General features: G+C 42.5%; 1 protein-coding gene across 1 annotated transcript in view; it reads left to right on the top strand.

The window, feature by feature from the left end:
• slc39a9 (solute carrier family 39 member 9) overlaps nt 1-17,387 on the top strand; it is a 41,397-nt gene extending 24,010 nt beyond the window's left edge. Inside the window, exons 3-7 of the mRNA XM_048599777.1 lie at nt 840-1,028; nt 3,504-3,572; nt 5,456-5,541; nt 7,912-8,046; nt 15,923-17,387. Coding sequence (XP_048455734.1) covers nt 840-1,028; nt 3,504-3,572; nt 5,456-5,541; nt 7,912-8,046; nt 15,923-16,150 — 707 coding nt within the window. The 3' untranslated portion in view covers nt 16,151-17,387. The remainder of the gene's footprint in view (nt 1-839; nt 1,029-3,503; nt 3,573-5,455; nt 5,542-7,911; nt 8,047-15,922) is intronic.
• Nucleotides 17,388-19,203: the final 1,816 nt, after the last annotated feature.

Raw genomic sequence — 19,203 nt, 5'->3', positions numbered from 1 at the left:
GTCTGTGTGGGGTTTCCTTCGGATACTCCGGTTTTCTGTCATGGTCCAAAGATGTGCAAATTAGGTGGTCTGACCCCATGCTAGATTGCTCATAGTGTCCAGAGATGTACAGAATAGTGGATTAACTGTGGTCAGTACAGAGCTACAGGGACAGGGTGGGTCACTCCAGAGCAATGGTGTGGACTAAAATGGGCTGAATGGCCTGCTCCCTCACTGGGGTTTCTTGTGCAGTGCTCTGGGGGAAGGAAAGCAAGGCTAATGGGCTAATGTCATTGTAGTGGACTAAACTGGTTCTGTAGTTTCTGAAAATGCAGCCTTTTGTTTTAATTGTTTAAGACTTCTAATGACACTCATAGAATCAGAAAAAGAGACTGCTCAACCCTTTGTGCCTATTCTGTCTCTTTGAAACAGCTATTCAAGAGCTCAAACTCTCCTACCCTTTTTCCATAGCGATACAAATATTCCCCTTATAAGTTGAATGTTATTCTTGACATTATAAAAATGGAAATGATGACGGAGGCTAATCATAGTGAAATAATTTGTGCACTGGCAGATACTTGGAATTGCTGCTGTCCTGACAATGGACTGCCTGGTGTTAAGTCAAAAAACTAGACTCGGTGCTACAGGCATCAGTGTTCACAACTGAAAGGTAGCAGGGTTGTTGCTGAGATTCACAATAACCACAGCTCTGGCCTGTGCATGTGATTGAAGATATGCCAAGTCATTTGATTAGGGAGTGACCTGTGGTTCATGAAGCCATGCAAAGTTTGAACATTGCTGTGTATGTGCTAAAGGAAGGCTCGCACTCTCGTTAAAGTGTTTTCCTTTTTTTTTCTCAGATAAACATACCCATGGAAGTGAAGCAGAAAAGGTGGAGGAATCTTTAAAAACAGGACAATCAGCAGAGACGGAGCACGATCATGAGCATATTGCTTTGCATGCCTACATTGGGGTTTCATTGGTCCTGGGATTTGTTTTTATGCTGCTGGTTGACCAAATAGGCAGTTCTCACATGCACTCCAGTGATGGTAAGAGGCACTTCAAATCTTACTCATTCATTTTTTTTCAGAAAATGCAGAGACCCAGTGAGCTAGTACCTAAGGCTTGAATGTTTTGATCTTGGTTGGCATCCCTAATTATGATTCATGTCAGACAGAATGCAGCCCACTTGCCATGCTGGGCAGGGAGATGAGTATTGCTGGCTGGTGTGAAGACAGCAGGGGGAAGGGGATGGAGGCATGTTGGCCAGGAGTGGCATATAGAGGTGAATCATGGGGCTTGAAAGGAAATCTTGTTCAGCCTTGTGGGGAGCGAGGGGTTTATGTCAGAGTGAGGAGATGTATTTTGTTGGGGCAGAGGAGTGTCTAATCAGAATTGGTGTAGAGCGTTACAGTTGGGAGATGGAGGAATTGGATCTGGTTAGAGTAGAGGGTAGGGAATGGTCTAGCCAGGAGGCTGCTGGGGTAGTGGAATGGTCAGTTTTATAGTTAGCCAGCAGTAGGAGCACACTTCAATCCCTCTGACTTTTTGTCGACTACTGTCCCAGATAAACATATATTTAGTGCAGTCTTACCACCCCAAAGCTTCCATTTCTACCACAGCTTTGTAAAGTAGTGTTTTAAAGTTAGTGACAGGATGGTGATTTTCTCTAATATGCCCTGTTTTCTGAAAAATGTGTCGAGTGAATCAATTTGTAGAGTTGTGGTTTGATTTTGATATAAAGCTGTGAATGTGACAGAACCAAACAGCATTACAAATACTATTCAGTCCATGTGCATCTGCCAACTTTTTTGAAAACACTGTTCAACTAGTTCCTTTCTCCTGCTTTTTCTCCAAAGCCATGCAGGTTATTTGAATCTGATTGCACCATCGTTTAAATCAGTACATTCCAGATTGTAAAAACTCCTGTGTCGTAAAATTTGTCCTCAACTCCTTTTTTGCTTCTTTTGCAGATTACTTTATGTCTGAGACTTCTGGCTATCAGCCTTTCTGCCACTAGAAAGGCCTCATTATTCCTACCAATGTGAATCATTTCCCCCTCAGTGTGTTACATTTCATCTAGTGTTTTTGTCCATTTCACCAGTCTGTTTCTGCTTTCTTGAAGTCTAATATTAAGCTTCTATCATTTCACTGTATTAGAGTAACCTTTGAACTGTGTATCCAAGCCCAGTTTAATGATGTATACCAGCTAGAATTGTCCTTCCATCTGATCCCAGTAAGTTGATTCTTCTGCAGTGGAAAAGAATAGGACCTTCAGAAGTTTGTATTGCATTTGAAGACTCTTACCTGCGTTCCTAGTACTTCACCTGATGAAGGAGCAGCGCTCCAAAAGCTTGGGATTTCAAATAAAACTGTTGGACTATAACCTGGTGTCATGTGACTTCTGACTTTGTTGACCCCAGTCCAACACCGGCACCTCTACATCATTCCTAGCACTTGGTGGAAGTATTTGATTTTGTTCCTGAATAGTAGCCTACTCTAATTTTCAAATTACTTGCACTTGCTTTGTATTCACCCACAAAAGGAGATAGTTTCTCTATATTTACCTTATAAATACTTTATCGTTTCAAACAACTTACTTAGGTCATCCCATAGTTGTCTAAACTTACGAGGATACAGCTCATTTCATAGAAACCATCCTCATTGCTTAATACCTCTGGTATTGTTCTAATGAAACTAATGAATCTTGGAGTATGCCCTCCAAGGTATCTCTATTCCTAGATATAACGTCCAGAAGTGAACACTGTTCAGTCAATGGGTTCTGACCAAGATCTGAATAACTGGAATGACACTTCCTCCACTTCCACACATCAAAGCTCCTGCAAAATACTAGCACCTCTGTGCCTGTTAGCTTTATTTGTGAATTTGTGAAACGGTCATATTGAATTATGCGGTATGAAACAACAGGCTGCTCTGGCCTATAAACCTGAGGGTTGATTTTTCTGACTTCAGGATTTTCCTGGTAGACACAACTGACTTTTCTCTAAATTACTAAAATTAATGTTGGCCCCTTTACACAAAAAACATAATTGACAACTAGTGTTGCAATGAAAAAATAATTTGTTTATATTTGTTGTAGATAAGCTTATAGTTCAATATTTGTATGCAGTAGCCTTTGGAATAACATTGCTGACTCTGGTTGCAAACTTTCGGCTGATTTATATAGGATATACTATGCAGAAACAGACCATTCCTCCCAACTAGCTCGTGTCGGTGCTTACGCACCATTCAAATCTCTTCCCACCCTGTTAAAATTATGTAAATGCCTTATCTAAGAGACTAGACACCAATGGACTAACAAGGACAGAAACGTGACTTGAAGTCCAGTTTGGAGAAGCCAGACGGATCCAGAGAAACCAATGGCATCCAAATAGACAGAAGAATGGAAGGATCAAAGGAATGGTTTGTTTCTAAACGTAAACATATTTTACTGACACAACAGAGACTGCAGTTAAATTTGAAGGAGTTCCCTGCACAATTTTTGTTTCTGACCTGTCTTTCAGATCCAGAAGCTGCAAGAACAGCCAACACCAAGATCACCACCACGCTTGGGCTGGTGGTCCACGCAGCAGGTAATACTGAATTTGTCATGTTGTGTGATAAGTTTAATAGTACCACATTAGTATTGCCCAATTTACCTCTGAAATGCAAGTCAGGCTTTGAATAAAAGCAGCTGATGGTGCAATCTCAGAACTGATGGTGCTCTCCTGCAGCTCGATTCATTGTTCAGACTACTGACGTGTAATCTGTTAAAGCAAACCGTGAACTGAATCTAAGCTTAGAACTCCAAAATATTTCCAGTTCACTACGCCTTTTATCAGCTACCTGATCAAAGTGTAATCCTACAGTACAAAATGTTTTCAAAGTAGCTGTTATTATACAGTCTTTTGTGATGGCTCTTTCCACCCCATTTTATCATTATATCTGATGCAGCTGAAATGTTGGTACTGAGCATTTTTTTTTTTTAAATTTTAACCAATACTGGGCCTGCTGTTATTTCTTGTATAACTTCATTTCCATTCCATTTCTTTGTCTCATTTGTAATGAAAGAGTTTTCTGGTTGCAGTTCAGATGCCGTTTAATAGATGAGTCCACAAAACAGTTTTACAAAGAACAATACAGCACAGGAACAGGCCCTTCAACCCTCAAAGCCTGCACTGACACATTTTGCCCTTCCGTACTAAAACAGTCTTCGCTTACAGGATCTGTATTGTTCTATTCCCTTCCTATTTGTCCAGGCGTATTGTGTCTGCTTCCGCTTCCTCCTCCTCCATCTCTGGCAGGGCGTTCCTGGCACTCCCCACCCTTTGTGTGAAACATGTGCCTTGCACATCGGTGTCACCATCACCACCAAGGACCTTGAACCTGTGTACCCTAGTAATTGTCCCCTCCATCCTGGGTGAAAGTCTTCTGCTTTCCACTCTATCCATGCCATTCACAATCTTATAAACTTCTATCGGATCGCCTCTCAACCTCCTGCGGTTCCTTGCCAACCTTATTCAAACTTGTCATAATCCTATCCAATCTCCCTTCAGTTTCTTTTGCTCCAAGGAAAACAACCCCAACTTCTCCAATTTAACCTTGTAACAAATGTTCCTCATCCCAGTCAACCCCTCAGAACTTTGTATCCCTCCTACCCTGTTGTGATCAGACTGGTATGCAATACTCCAGTTGCAGCTTAACCAGAGCTTTGTAATAATTCAGCGTGCCCCTCTGTTTTTGTACTTGGTGCCTTTACTTATGAAGACCAAGGCCCCATATGCTTCACTCGCCACTCTCTCAATTTGTCTTGTCATCTTAAAAAAAGAATCAGTGAACATGTACCACAAGCCCCTCCTGTTCCTGCTCATTCTTTGGGCTTGTGCCATTAAGTCAGTATGTCTCTCCCTGTACCTTCTGCCAAAATATGTGACCCCTCGCATCTCTGTACTGCAGCAGGTTCCATCTGTCACTTGTCCACCCATTCTGCTAACTTTGTATTGCTGCAGACAATTTGTATCATCCCTAATGTTTATCACTGCTGCTCAATATCCTCGTGCAGAAAGTGCATGATTTTAAATCCAAAAGAGTGCTGTTTTACCACTGACCCCGATGACCTTTTGCTATGAGCCAAGATAGTAGAAATGACAACCAAGGGTATCTACAACAAATTGTGCCTAATATTTTAAGCCATTGTTTCCTTTCAATCTAATTTTGCAGTTTTGCACTATTTGTACATTGCCCTGTGTAGTAACTGTGTTGACCACACAGTACAGCCTCTCAATCAATATGATCTGTGAAAAACAGTTTAACTTTCTAATCATCTAGTCAGTTTTTTAAACATTGAGTAACTGGAAGTAAGATTAACCATTTCAGTTGCAGGTTTGCCTGCTCTGGGCAGTTATTGGGTTTGAAGCAGTTATTTTATTTGTGTTCCCCTGCAGTACCCAGTCTTATCTCTTCCTTTCCCTTATAGCGGATGGCATTGCATTGGGTGCAGCAGCTTCTACATCACAGACGAGTGTACAGTTGATTGTATTTGTAGCTATTATGTTGCACAAAGTAAGTCTTCAAATCTTGAATTTCCTAGTTTTTCTTTAAGGTATACCATATATCTCTCTCACTGGTGTAACTGATAATGAGCCCTGGTCTGGATTATAATGGCTATGGTTCTGGAATTACCAGAGGCCTAGATTAATAACTTGGAAGTTCTCTTGCAATCCTATCAAGGAACCTTATGAAATTAAATTCTGCTATATTTTTAAAAACTGTTTGTGAAAACCCAGCAAATGCAATTTTTGGGAAGGAAACCTGCCATTCTTCTTTGGCTTGGCCTACATGTAGCTCCCCTCTGAAATGGCCTAGCAAGCTACTCATTTGTACTCAACATTACAAAATAAAAGTCCAATAAGAATATAATCTCAGACTACCTGGCATTAATTTGGCCACCAGACTTGACAAAATTTACCCAAGCATGGTTAGCCTGAAAGATTGTCCTCAGTAACAATTAGTCATTCGGATCTTCTGGCCCCGTAACAACAACCATTGAGAGATTTGTTACAATTGCAGTGGCACTCCAGGGAGCTGACAGGTGTTGTCATCCAACAGAAAGGTCTTGTGGGAGCCCATGCTCATAGTCCCACCAGGACCTCTCAGCACCTGACCTTTGTCTGTTTGCATGGTCCTTAGCCAGTTATTTAAACTGATTCATTTAGGGCTGCTCCTGCAGACATAAAGCTTGCTGCAAAAGTGCACTTCTGTAAATCAGTGGATAAGATCAGAAATCACATGACATCAGGTTATAGTCCAACAGGTTTATTTGAAAGCACAAGCTTTTGGACTCTTACTCCTTGTGTGTTAGTGAGAGAGCTAGTATCATACACAGAATTTATAAGTAAAATATCGAAGGGTCACACCACTGCTGAGGATGTACTAAACAAAGCTAAGATGCTGTTAAATCTTTAATCAGTTACTTTAATTAAAACTTTCTAAAAACTGAAAAGACTGCAGATGTTGTAAATCAGGAACAAAAACAGAAGTTGCTGGAAAAGCTCAGCAGGTCTGGCAGCATGTGAAGAAAAAAAATCAGAGTTAACGTTTTGGGTCTGGTGACCCGAACTCAGAACAGGCTTCTAACTGATTAAAGATTTAACAGCGTCTTAGGTTTTATTAGTACATCCTCAGCAGTTGTGTGACCCTTCGATCTTTTAATTATAAATTCAGTGTCTGATACCACCTGTCTCACTAACACCTGAAGAAGGAGTGAGACTCTGAAAGCTTGTGTTTTCAAATAAACCTGTTGGATTATAACCTGGTGTTGTGTGATTTTTGACCTTGTCCACCCCAGTCCGACACCGGCACCTCCACGTCATGGCTCAATCCATGGAAGTATCGAAAGTTCTGCCAACCCCACCTCACCTGTACTTTTTGGGGGCGTTGCAATTTGGCTGAAATTTCAAAAAAGACTTTATTTGTTGTGAAGTGTCTTAAATGCTGTATGATAGTGAAAAACACTATATAAATCTGAGCTTTTCTTACTAATTACTTTACCTCTGCCCCGTCCCTTCCAATTTCTAAAAGTGATGTGGAACACTAACAGACTTTCCACTGCAGGTAGATAATTTATATCATTAAAAAGTCACTGTGTGAAGTCCATGCAAACAGCATCCTGACAATCCTTGGGAATTCTAGTTTTTGACACTATCGAAAATTCTTGCTTCAAAAATGACCTAAAGGGCACCAGCCAACTGTCAATATTTTTCTCCTGGAATGTGACAGAACTCCTGTATTACTGCAAACCTCAGTTAATCCAGCAACCCTCTTGTAATGTACGTGTGTAGACCATGTTGGCTATTGACCATGAATGAAAGGATTGAATTTATCTAACAGTTTCCACTGCTTCAGACCATGTAGAAACACTTCTCAACTAATGAGATTTAATCCTGTTTCTGCCATGTAGGAAACTCGGTGCCACATTAGCCACAAACAGCAGATAACTAGACAATTTCTTTTGTACTGATGGTTGAGTTAAATCTTGACCAGGAAACAGAAGAACTTGCTTCAATAAAACATTGTGAAACCCTTTATCTTCACACGACAGCAATTGGCGTCTCTATTTCGTGTTCATCAATCAAGACAGCTGCTTCAATAGTGCAGCATTCCCACCTAGAGGTTCCTTCTAGGTTTCATGCTGGTATTTCTAGGATTGGTCTTGAACCTGCAACCCTTCAGCTTGAGTGGTAACAATTGAGCCATAGCTGACACAGTACCACACCAGCAGCCAAAGTTGACGTGGTCATGTGCAGTTTTTGGCAGAAGGCGTAATCAAACATGGGAACCCGGGTCTGCATTTTGGATGAGGAGTAAAATGATAGGATTGTAGAAAAGCATACTTAATTTATCCCAGCATTCCTCTCCTCTTCCTGTTTTTAGGCTCCTGCTGCTTTTGGTCTGGTTTCGTTTCTTATGCATGCAGGCCTTGAAAGGAATCGAATCAGGAAACACCTTCTGGTGTTTGCTTTGGCAGCACCTCTGCTCTCCATGGTCACTTATTTGGGCCTGAGTAAGGTATGTACCCTGAGTTAATAACATGTTCATTTACCATTTGCCACATGAAAGTGTTACAATATGATGACTGCCCTGTCAGCTGTGTACTGCAGGCAGTGAGGTTCATAGTAAATCAATCTGCTTTTTGGTGTCTTTTGAGAAGGGATTGGCCAGGATCCCAAGAGGATTCCTTCCTCTTGTCTGAATAACGGACTTAAATGAGCAGTTGGAGACTGTGTTTTAAATCTCCCATAGGATGAAGCCATTTTGACTTTCCTGAAACTGCTGTTGAAGATGTCAACTCAGATGCCAGGTTTTAGCCTGATGCTCGAATTTTTCAACCCGTGACTCTGATGCAGATGTGGGAATATTGCCAAGTCAGTTAAGAGAGCCATGTAACTTCTGGCAGCCTTTCAGGCACTAGTTGACTCTCAGGCCAGGTAATAGGGTCATAGTCATAGTCATACAGTATGGAAACAGACCCTTTGGTCCAACTAGTCCATGGAGACCATGACCAAATAAACTAGTCCCACTTGCCTGCTCCTGGCCCATGTCCCTCCAAACCTTTCCTATTCGAGTACTTTATCCAAATGTCTTTTAAATTTTGTAACTGTACCAACATCCACCATTACTTCTGAGGCTATAGGCTTGCTGAGCCGTATATCAGAGATGACCACAAGACTACTCAGACCCCTAGGTATCAAGGTAGTCCAACAACCACCCTGCAACAGCTACTGACGAACATAAAGTATCCCATACCCACAACCAATATAACTAATGTAATATACAAAATACCATGCAAAGACTGTGAGAAACATTACATAGGCCAAACCGGATGAAAACTGACAATAAGAATGCACGAACACTAACTAGCCACCAAGAGACACGACCAATTCTCACTGGTCTCGATACACACAGACGAAGAAGGACACGAATTCGACAGGGATAGCACAAGCCAAACAGAGACATGCCAGGGAATTCCTGGAGGCCTGGCATTCCAACCAGAGCTCCATCAACGAACACGTTGAACTGGACTGTATATAGAAATCACCGAAAAACAGAATCGGAAGTAATGTTGACCATCCCATCAAATCGAGGTATATAAATAACAAACGGGACAGAACGCCAACACTTCACCAGAGATGCACTGACGATGCTACCTAGCAGGCTGACGAAATGTCTGCAACCAAACACTCCAGCTCAACGAGCAAGTCTACAACCTCATCCACGGTGGCTCAGTGGTTAGCACTGATACCTCACAGCGCTAGGGACCCGGGTTCGATTCTACCCTTGGGCGACTGTCTGCGTGGAGTTTTCCTATTCTCCCCATGTCTGCGTGGGTTTCCTCCCACAGTCCAAAGATGTGCAGGCTAGGTGGATTGGCCACGCTAAGTTGCCCATAGTGTCCAGGGATGTGTAGATTAGGTGGGTTATAGAGGGATGGGTCTGAGTGGGATGCTCTGAGGGTCAGTATGGACTTGTTGGGCTGAAGGGCCTTTTTCCACACTAGCAATTCTATGAAAAAAAAACCCGAGCTACAAATCTTCTCAAAAACTTTTAAAGCTCATTCCACACATGAGCCACTCCCTGTAAGAAAAAAAAAGTTGCCCCTCGTGTCCTTTTTAAAACATTCTCCTCTCACTTTAAAAATATGTCCCCTTGGTTTGAACTCCTCCACTCTAGGGAAAAGACCTTTACAATTCACCTTGTGTATGCCTTTATAAACCTCTATAAGGTAACCCCTCAACTTCCTACGCTCCAGTGGAAAAAGTCCAGCCTATTTTTACAACTCGAACACTCCATTCCTGACAACATCCTGGTAAATCTTTTCTGAACTCTCTCCAATTTAATAATATCCTTCCTATAGCAGGGCGACCAGAACTGCATATGGTACTCCAGAAGAGGCCTCACCAATATCCTGTACATAATCAACAAGATGTACCAACTCTTATACTCCGTGATCTGAGCAATGAAGGCAAGCATGCCTTCTTAACCACCCTGTCTACCAGTGGTTAATGACCATCTGATATAGAGACAACAGATCATGCTGAATGATAATAAATTTGATAAAAATCACAAACGTTTAGCATCTCCACCATCCAGCATGATGTACAGTGGGCGCTGTAAGAGGGAGGAAGGATACTGAATAACTGGGTAGTTTTAAATGCACACATGGGTACACAAATGAAATAAGAATACAAATAAATTAAATTTCATCTTTTTGGGCTATGTGGTTGATTAATTTTCAATAGAAAAAGACTTGTGATGAAAGAGAAGGGAGAATTTCCACTTATGGCATGGAAAAAGGATATTTGGCCCATAGTGTCCATCCCACATCGCTATTTTGTCAGTCTTATTTCCCGTAGCCATGCAAATGTATTCCGCTCGAGTGCCTCTCCAATTTTCTTTTGTCCTTCCGTCCTTCCGTCCTCTCTCTCTGTGTCTGTACCACTGTCCTGGGTAGTACGTAATCACGTCTCGCGGCACAGAAGAAATGTTCTTCCCCACATCCCCCTGCATCACTTGCTCAGAACCTTGAGCCTATGTTCCCCTTGACCTTTGCAATCAGTTGATGGGAACGTGCTTCTTTGACTATCTTGTCTAAACCTGCCATAACTGTGTGCACCTGTATCAAATCTCAGCTGAGTCTCCTTTGCTCCAAGACAACCCCTAGCTGCTTGAACCTAACCTAGCATCTGAAATCCCTTTATCGTGTGAACTATTGTGGGCAATTGCTTTGACACCCTCCAAGGACATTCATATTCCTCCTGAAGTGTCTTGACTGAAACTGCATGTAATAGTCTGAGACAGTAAGAACTGCGGACGCTGGAGCCAGAGATAACAGTATGGATCTGGAGGAACGCAGCAGGCCAGGCAGCATCAGAGGAGCAGGAAAGCTGACGTTTTGGGTCGGGACCCTTCAGGGATGGGGAAGGGAGATCGGAAATAAATGGAGGAGGAATGGGGCTGGGGGAAGTAGGTGGGATTGTGATAGGTGAGTGCAGTGGTGGGATTGGTCAGTGAGGTGGGAGGAGCGGATAGGTGGGAGAGAAGATGGACAGGTCAATGAGGCGGAGATGAGGGGGAGGTTTGGTCATGGGATGAGGCTGGGGGTGGGGAGATTTTGAAACTAGTAAAGTCCACATTGAGACCATTGGGTTTTAGGCTCCCAAGGCGGAATATGAGATGCTGCCCGTCCAGTTTCTGGGTGGCATCATTGTGACACTGGAGGAGGCCCAGGATGGACATGTCACCCACAGAGGGGGAGTTGAAGTGGTTCGTGACTAGAAGGTGGTGTTGTTTGTCGCGAACTGAGCGCAAGCGCTGTACAAAGTGGTCTCCGAGCCTCTGCTTGGTTTCCCCAATGTAGAGGAGGCCACCTCAGGAGCAGCGGATGCAATAGACCACATTAGCTGATGTGCAGGTGAACATTTGTCTGATGTAGAAGGTTTTTTGTGTCCTTGGATGGAGGTGGGGGGGGAGGCGGGGGGAAAGGTGTAGGGGCAGATGTAGCACTTCCTGCGGTTGCAGGGAAAGGTGGTGGGGCTAGTGGGGAATGTGGAGCAGACAAGGGATTCGCGGAGAGAGTGGTCCCTACAGGAGGCAGGTAGGGGTGGGGAGGGAAATATATCCTTCGTTGTGGGGTCAGATTGCAGGTGGTGGAAGTGGTGGAGAATGATACGTTGAATCTGGAGGTTAGTGAGGGCAAGGGGGATTCTGTCTTTGTCTTTGTTTTTGTTGCGGGGAAGGGGTGTGAGAAACGCAAGAGATGCGGTCGAGAGCATTTTTGACCACTGAAGGAGAGAAGTTGCGGTCCTTGAAATACGAGGACATCTGGGATGTTCAGGAGTGGAACGCCCCATCTTGGGAGCAGATGCGGCGGAGGCAGAGGAACTGGGAGTAGGGGAATCGTGTTCTTGCAGGAAGGTGGGTGAGATGAGGTGTAGTCTAGGTAGCTGTGGGAGTCAGTGGGCTTGAAATAGATATCAGTTTTGAGGTGGTCACCAGAGATGGAGACAGGCGCCCAGGAAGGGGAGAGAGATATTAGAGATGGTCCAGGAGAACTTGAGGTTGGGGTGAAAGGTGTTAGTAAGTTGATGAACTGTTCAAGCTCCTCGTGGGAGCATAAGGCAGCGCTGATACAGTCATCGATGTGGGGTGTAGTGCCAGTGTAGCAGCGGAAGAGGGACTATTCCACGTATCCTACAAAGAGGCAGGCATAGCTTGGGTCCATGCGGGTTCCCATGGCCAACCGTTAGTCTGTAGGAAGTGGAAAGAGTTGAAGGAGAAGTTGTTATGGGTTAATAGTCTGCTGTGTCCTAACCCGAGCTAAAGCTATGCAGCATGGCCTCTCTGTTTTTGTAGTAGATGCCTATTACTTGTCAAGTCCAAGATCCTTTTACTTTGCTAATCACTCTGTCAAGGTATCCTGTCACCTTCAAAGATCTATGCATGTGAACCATAAACTGGATTATGCAATTTGAACATTGAGAAATTTAATAATGAAGCTGTCAGTGTCTTCTGTTTTTGGAATGTTAAACCTTGCTGGTCTAACTAAAGAATGCTGATCTTCAGGGATTACTCACCTGACTCTGCAGAGGAGCTGAATTCCTATCATAATATTTTTGGGAACTCTGGGAGCTTTGGCTGTAACTGTTATCTCAGTTCCTTAGTGGCACTGGATGTCTCAAAGTCATTCCCCTACCGTATATTCTCCAAAGTACCCCTTTGTAACATTTGCTGAAATATACCTTCAGGGCGGTATAGTTTAGAAGATCTCAGTTACCTTGTCCTCATGCTGGTTCTTCATGTGTGATCAAACAGCAACAACCAAACTCAAATCTGCTCCCCCTAATGACTGCATATACACCTTCCACAAAGAATATCAGAACAGGCCCTTAATGGCCCACAGCAGGAAATTTCCACCCAACAAATTACTTTCTGAAACACAAGTGCTTGTAGTACAACGAAACCCTGACAGTCATTTTCCATGTGCAGCCTGTGAAATGGCCAATGACCAACTTGCTGGTGCCTCCAAATAATAGAGGAAACTGGGCCAGAATGCTGGGAGAATGCCCCTCCTCTGTGAATTATGCCATTGAATCTTTAATGCCACTTGATGGGTCTGTGGTTAAAAGTCAAATCTGAAAGTGCTCTCTCACCACAGTGAACCCTTGCGACTTCACTGGAGTGCCAGCTCCAATATTGGAGTCAGGTGAAAATGTGAGCAGCTGGGTCAGGCTGACCTCATCCTGGATAGGATTCTTTAGATGGCAGTCAGGGGCGGCAAATTACACTTTTTCCCTACTCTCTCATAGGGAGGTGGCCATTCAGCCCTGTTCTGCCATTCGTTTAGGTTATGGCTGACCAAAAATTAGCTCTATTTACCTGCTTTGATTCTATAACCTTTGCATCATTGCCTAACAGTCTCATGTTTGAAGTTTCAATTGACTGCCATCATTGTGGAAGGAACTTTGAGATTTGCTATATCCTTTGAATGAAGAGGTGATTCCTGACCCAGCTGTAATTTTAAGGTTATTTCCCATTTGACACCAGAGGAAATAAGATCATTAGAGAGAGAGACTTATCGAATGTTGTCAGTTCTGAAGAATGATGAGCCCAGACCTGTTGAATTTGGTGTTTTTATATTTTTAAACTTTTTTTTTTAAAGACTTACTTGAAGAAATTGCTGTTTTAAATTAGCTGGGTTAAAGTAGCAGAGAAAGAAATTTTATTCTTCGCTAGTGTCGCACAGCACAACTTCAAGATGATACAATAAATGAGGAATGTTTGAGTGACCGGGCAGTGGATTGTTGCTGGATTTGATTGTGTATGTGATCTGATAGAAAATTCTATCATGTTCACAGTGCAAACACAAGTATCATTGATTTTCAGAAGTTTAATTGGATGCTATCTACTGCTGTTTTGTGCAACCTTGCTGTGTTTCCCTTCGTTAAAATGTCTACTGTGCTCCAGACCTGCTACTTTGGCTGTGTTGTGCATTGGGACATTCTGTTGGGGTGAAAGATGCTACATAAATGCAGGTCTGTGTGTTCGCTATCAGCAAGGACATAGTTGGAATTTGGAATCAAAAGCAAGGCTGCTAATTTAATGACGCTATTAAGAGGCAGTTTTGTGCTTGGAATCTAGTTTTGAGACTATCCATCTCTGCTCATAGGAGAAAACGTATTTCAATTTCAGTCCAGCAATGTGGCCTGATTTTTGATCTCTCAATCACAGTTATTATGGTGCAGAAGGGAGGCCATTTGGCCCAATATACCTGCATCTGTTCCATTGCCTTGTGCCTATCTCTGCATCCTATTTGTATTCAAATGACCATCCAGTGCCCTCTTGAATGCCTCAAATGAACCAGCCTGTGCCACATTCTCAGGCAGTGCATTCCATACTCAGTGTGAAAAAGTATTTTCTCACATCAGCCTTGCTTCATTTGAGCATCACTTTGCCTACTATGCCTTCTAAGTCTTTAGTCTGTTAGAACATGAACAGCTTCACCCTGTCTATCTAGCCCAGTCATGATTTTGCAAACCTCTGTCAGATATCCAATTAGCCGCTGCCTCTCCTGGGAAAACAGTTCAGCCTGTTCAATCTATCCTTACAGCAGATGGTTTCAGGTATGAGAAACCTTCTTGTAAACCACTTCTTCACTATCTCCAAAGCATTCACCTCTTTCCTGTAAGGTGGCTTCCACAACTCTACACAGTATTTCAGCTGAGGTCTAACAATTCAGCGTCACCTCCTTGCTCTTGTACTCTGTCCCTACTAATGAAGCCAAAAACACTGCTTTATTAACTGCTCTCTCCATTGTCCGTCCTTCCTTCAACCATCTGTGCACTTATACCCCAGGTCTCTCTGCTCCTGAACCTCCTTTATGATTGCACTCCCTATTTTACATTCTGTTTTGATGTTCTTCTGACCAAAGTGCATCACCTCGCATTTCTCTGCATTGAGTCCCAACAGCCACCTAATGTGCCTACTCTTCCAATTTGTCAAAGCTCTTTTGGAATTCTACACTCTCCTCCTCTCAGTTTCCCATTCTTCCAAGTTTTGTGTCATCTGAAAACTTGGAAATTGTTTCCTGCACGCCAAGATCTAGATCACTCGTACAGATCATGAAAATCAAGGGTCCCAATACCAACCCCTGGAGAACTCTGCTCCAAGCCTTCCTCCAGCCTGAAAAATATCCAGTGACCATTGCTTTTTTTTTCTGTCACCACCCAATTTTGTATCCATATTACTGCTGTCACTTTTATTCCATATTCCATGATCTATAACATTCCTGAAGTCTCTGTATGGCACTATATCAAATGCCTTCTGGCAATCTATGTATACCACATCAAAAGAATTTCTTTCACCAACCCTTTGCACTACCTGTTCAAACAAACTCCAGCAAGTTAGTTAAAATGTGATTCTCCCATTTAGAAATCCATGCTGTCTCTTCCTAATCAGTGTACATTTTTCTGTGTGACTACTGATTCTATATGATATCAACCAATTTTAAAATTAGAAACCAAGAACACTTGATATGGTTTTAAGAATTGGAAAGTATATTTATTACTTCCATCTAGAAGGTTATGGGCAACAGATACATATCACAAGCCACTCACCATACTGACTTGGAAATACATCACTGTTCCTTCAGTGTCATTGCCTCAAAACCCTGAAACTCCCTCCCTAATGGCATTGAGGACTGCAGCAATTCAAAGCAGTAGCTCACCACCACCTTCTCAAGGGCAGCTAGGGACAGGCCACAAAAAAAGTGCTGGCTCAGTCATTGAAACCAACATCCCTCAATTGATTAATAAAAAAAAAATCCCAGGCAAGTGTCTGCTGAATTAATAATGTGCGTTTTCTTCTCTTCCATGTTGTCTGATTGCAGAGCAGTAAAGAAGCACTTTCGGAAGTCAATGCCACTGGAATCGCCATGTTGTTTTCAGCAGGAACTTTCCTGTATGTAGCCACCGTACATGTGCTCCCAGAGGTGGGAGGCAGTGGTCACAGTCACAAGGCAGAGTCTGGTGGCAAGGGACTCAGTCGACTTGAGGTTTGCACCCTTGTCTTAGGCTGTTTGATTCCATTGGCCCTCTCTGTGGGTCACCAGCACTAACCAATAGAGGAGCAAGGAGGAGTGTGGATAATGATCTGACAGCAATCCCATTTCAGCCAAGCCTGATTGCTGCGAGCTTTGGGATTTCCCCTCCTTCAGTTTTACTATGTGGAATTCCAAATGAAGTGGCATTGAAAAGATAAAGTAAATTGTATTAAATTTGGCCAAGTTGCAAATAGGAAGTCCGGAAGAATTCCCGCAGTGTAGTCATTTTGAAAATGTAATTGCGTTTTGTCTCTGCCTTCATGACAAAGCCAGACATCTCTTAGTTCCCAGTCCAACCAAATGAGGGAATGTAAGCTTAATCAAACGGTGTCTCGGTGCAAAGGACAGAATTCAACAATTTAATAAATTAACTAAGAACTTGGGGTGTGTTAGAGATAATCCATGGCACTAATCAAGCCAAGGGAATTAACACTGGGTTTGATACATGGTATGTGAAATATAATTTTTACTGAATTTTATTCATAAGTGTACAGTCTTTACATTCAGCTGCAGTCTTAGAGTTTGTAGCCTGTAGATTTGGCGCCTGCTAGTTCAGTGTCGTTTGTGCTCTGATCAGATTTGAAAGGCTCCTATACTCTGAAATGTTTTTGTTCAAAAGTACCTTGTTAGCGTACATGGGGAAAGAAGAAAATAGCCTGGATTTTGATTTTAAATGGTTAACCATATTGCACCCCAGGTGGAAGGAGGGTAATGGTGGAAGCATAAGAAAGATAAAATTTGCTTGGGATGAAACAGATGGTAATATTCAGTGCTTGGTTAAGGATTGGGAATTGGATGGGATTAAGTTTGAAGGAGAGGGTGTGATGTCAGATGGGCTATAGATATGGAATTTCAATTATGGGTTACCTTTGACCCTTCAGAACAAAGTTTAACTTGTTGGGGAAAGATGAGAAGGGGAGCACTGGTGCGAGTAATGCTCATTGGAAGTTAGGGGGAAGGGCTGGGCTGGTAGAAAGAGGTCTGATAACACCAGCATAGAGAGCTGAACGATCGGGAAAGGTTTTTAATCGCTCAACGGTAGTTAAAAATGTGAAGAGTGAAATGTAATTGGTATGACTGTGCTGACTTGTTCTGAACCATGTTCCATTGCTTCAGTTGTTTTATGTGAACTGAAATCATTCCATGGATGATTGCCTTATTTTTCCAACTCTTTGTGCACATTAACAGATGTTGCAATTTTTTTTTGTTTTTAAGATAAATATCTATAAATAAATTTTTAATAAGTGGCCAATCTTTTGTACAGTCTTTATTTTACCCCATCTTGAGTATGATGTAAACATCTCTCTTCAAACTGAAAAATTGTTGAGAAAATAGGTGAACAAAATGCTGGTTATATTGTATCCTTTATCAATAAAAGGGCTTTTTTTTCCTTATTAACTCTATCAGCCCTATTTTATTTTAACTCTATCCATTTTCTGGTTGTGAGATGATGTATCCCAGTACATCATTTACCAAAGGAGCCTGTCTGTGATTTACTGGAATGATGTCAATGAGTAATATAATTCCATAAGATTTTTAACAATGGGGTATTGTTCGTTTGTGCTTTCAATTCATTCCAGAACCAGTCTGTCAGTCTAAGGATACGGGATAGGCCATTTAGGACTGAGATGGGGAGAAATGTCTTCACCCATAGAGTGGTGAGCCTGTGGAATTCTCAAACACAGGCCAAAACATTGAATGTTTTCAAAAAGGAGTTGGGTCTAATTCTTAGAGCTAAAGGGTATGAGGAGAAAGCAGGAACAGGGGTTAGATGACTGGCCATGATCATATTGAATGGTGGAGCAGGCTCAAATGGTCGAATGGACTCCTCCTATTTTTCCACGTTCAGAACAGGGGCTGCCAACATGTCAATCAGGAGTAATTGGCAGCTCACTGTCTGCGATTGATTAGCTCATCACTCGTATATTGGATTCAAGTTGTATGATTAATTTACCCACCACAAGTGGCGCTAGCAACAGAAGGTGACCACCGCTGCCAGGGACACCAGGGACCAGAGGAGCAAGGGCAGAAGCAGTGGTGGCAACTGGAGAAAAGCTACCAGGAGAAACCGAGGTCCCGAGCTAGGGAGGGTCGGTCCAGGTGGTCTGGAAAGCGATCGAGGAATCTATGCCAGGAAGCTCCGTGACAGCCAGGAGACAAGATCAGTCTAGAGGGTCCCGAACAAGGGGCTGGGCAAGAAGGGGTGAAAAATCTAGTAGGGGAAAGAAGTCACATTTCACCTTGAAATCAAGATCTATTTCCTTTGTTTTAATTACATATTTTGCAATTCAAATGTAATCACTAAATAGTACCTTATCAATTCAGACATTTCCAGTCTTAGCTCGTATTTTTTATTATTATTAAGAGTTGGTGACCTCTAGTCTGGAGAGTAGATCTTCCACCTCCAAATGCCTTGCTCACACTGTACTCGATCCATTAATGTGAGCTGGTTCATCTGCAGGCCTGCCTTTAACGGTAGCCAGGTCCTCCGAGGTGTTTTCGGTTTGATGTGGATCTGGCATTTCATCCAAATGCATGTCAAACAAATACACCTGCCAAGAGGCAAACTGAAATGCTTTTAGCAAAAAAAAAAGCAGTGATGATTCAAATGACACTGGAATGCAGAAACAAGTGATTACATAGGCGTTGTAACCCAAGTGATAGATTTCTATGAAGTGATTTAATTTGGTTTGGAGAGGACACGACATATGTATGTAACAAAGTACAGAAGAAATTGAAATGCAACGAGTGTGAAGAGTGTGAATGTGGGAGTGAGCAGCAAGTCAGGGTTATGTGTCTGTTAACGGCTTATATTTTTAAGCCTAAATTTATATACTCCAATTAACCAGCTGGAATGCTTCATATTTTGGTTCAAACATTAAAGTGTAAAAACAGATAATGGTGAAAGCACTTAGTAGAGCAAGTGGCATTCTGTGGAGAGAGCGAGATAATTCAAGCTTCAAGTTGATGACTCTTGCTCTGATAGGTGGTCAAAGGTCCATAATTTTACATCAAAATGTAATTGCCAGTAATGTCATATACACTGAACACTTCTCAACTCCACTACA

The sequence above is a fragment of the Rhincodon typus genome, chromosome 8 (genome assembly GCF_021869965.1).
Source record: "Rhincodon typus isolate 14 chromosome 8, sRhiTyp1.1, whole genome shotgun sequence".
In the NCBI taxonomy this organism is placed as follows: domain Eukaryota; kingdom Metazoa; phylum Chordata; class Chondrichthyes; order Orectolobiformes; family Rhincodontidae; genus Rhincodon; species Rhincodon typus.
This window is presented reverse-complemented; position numbering and strand designations above follow the sequence as displayed.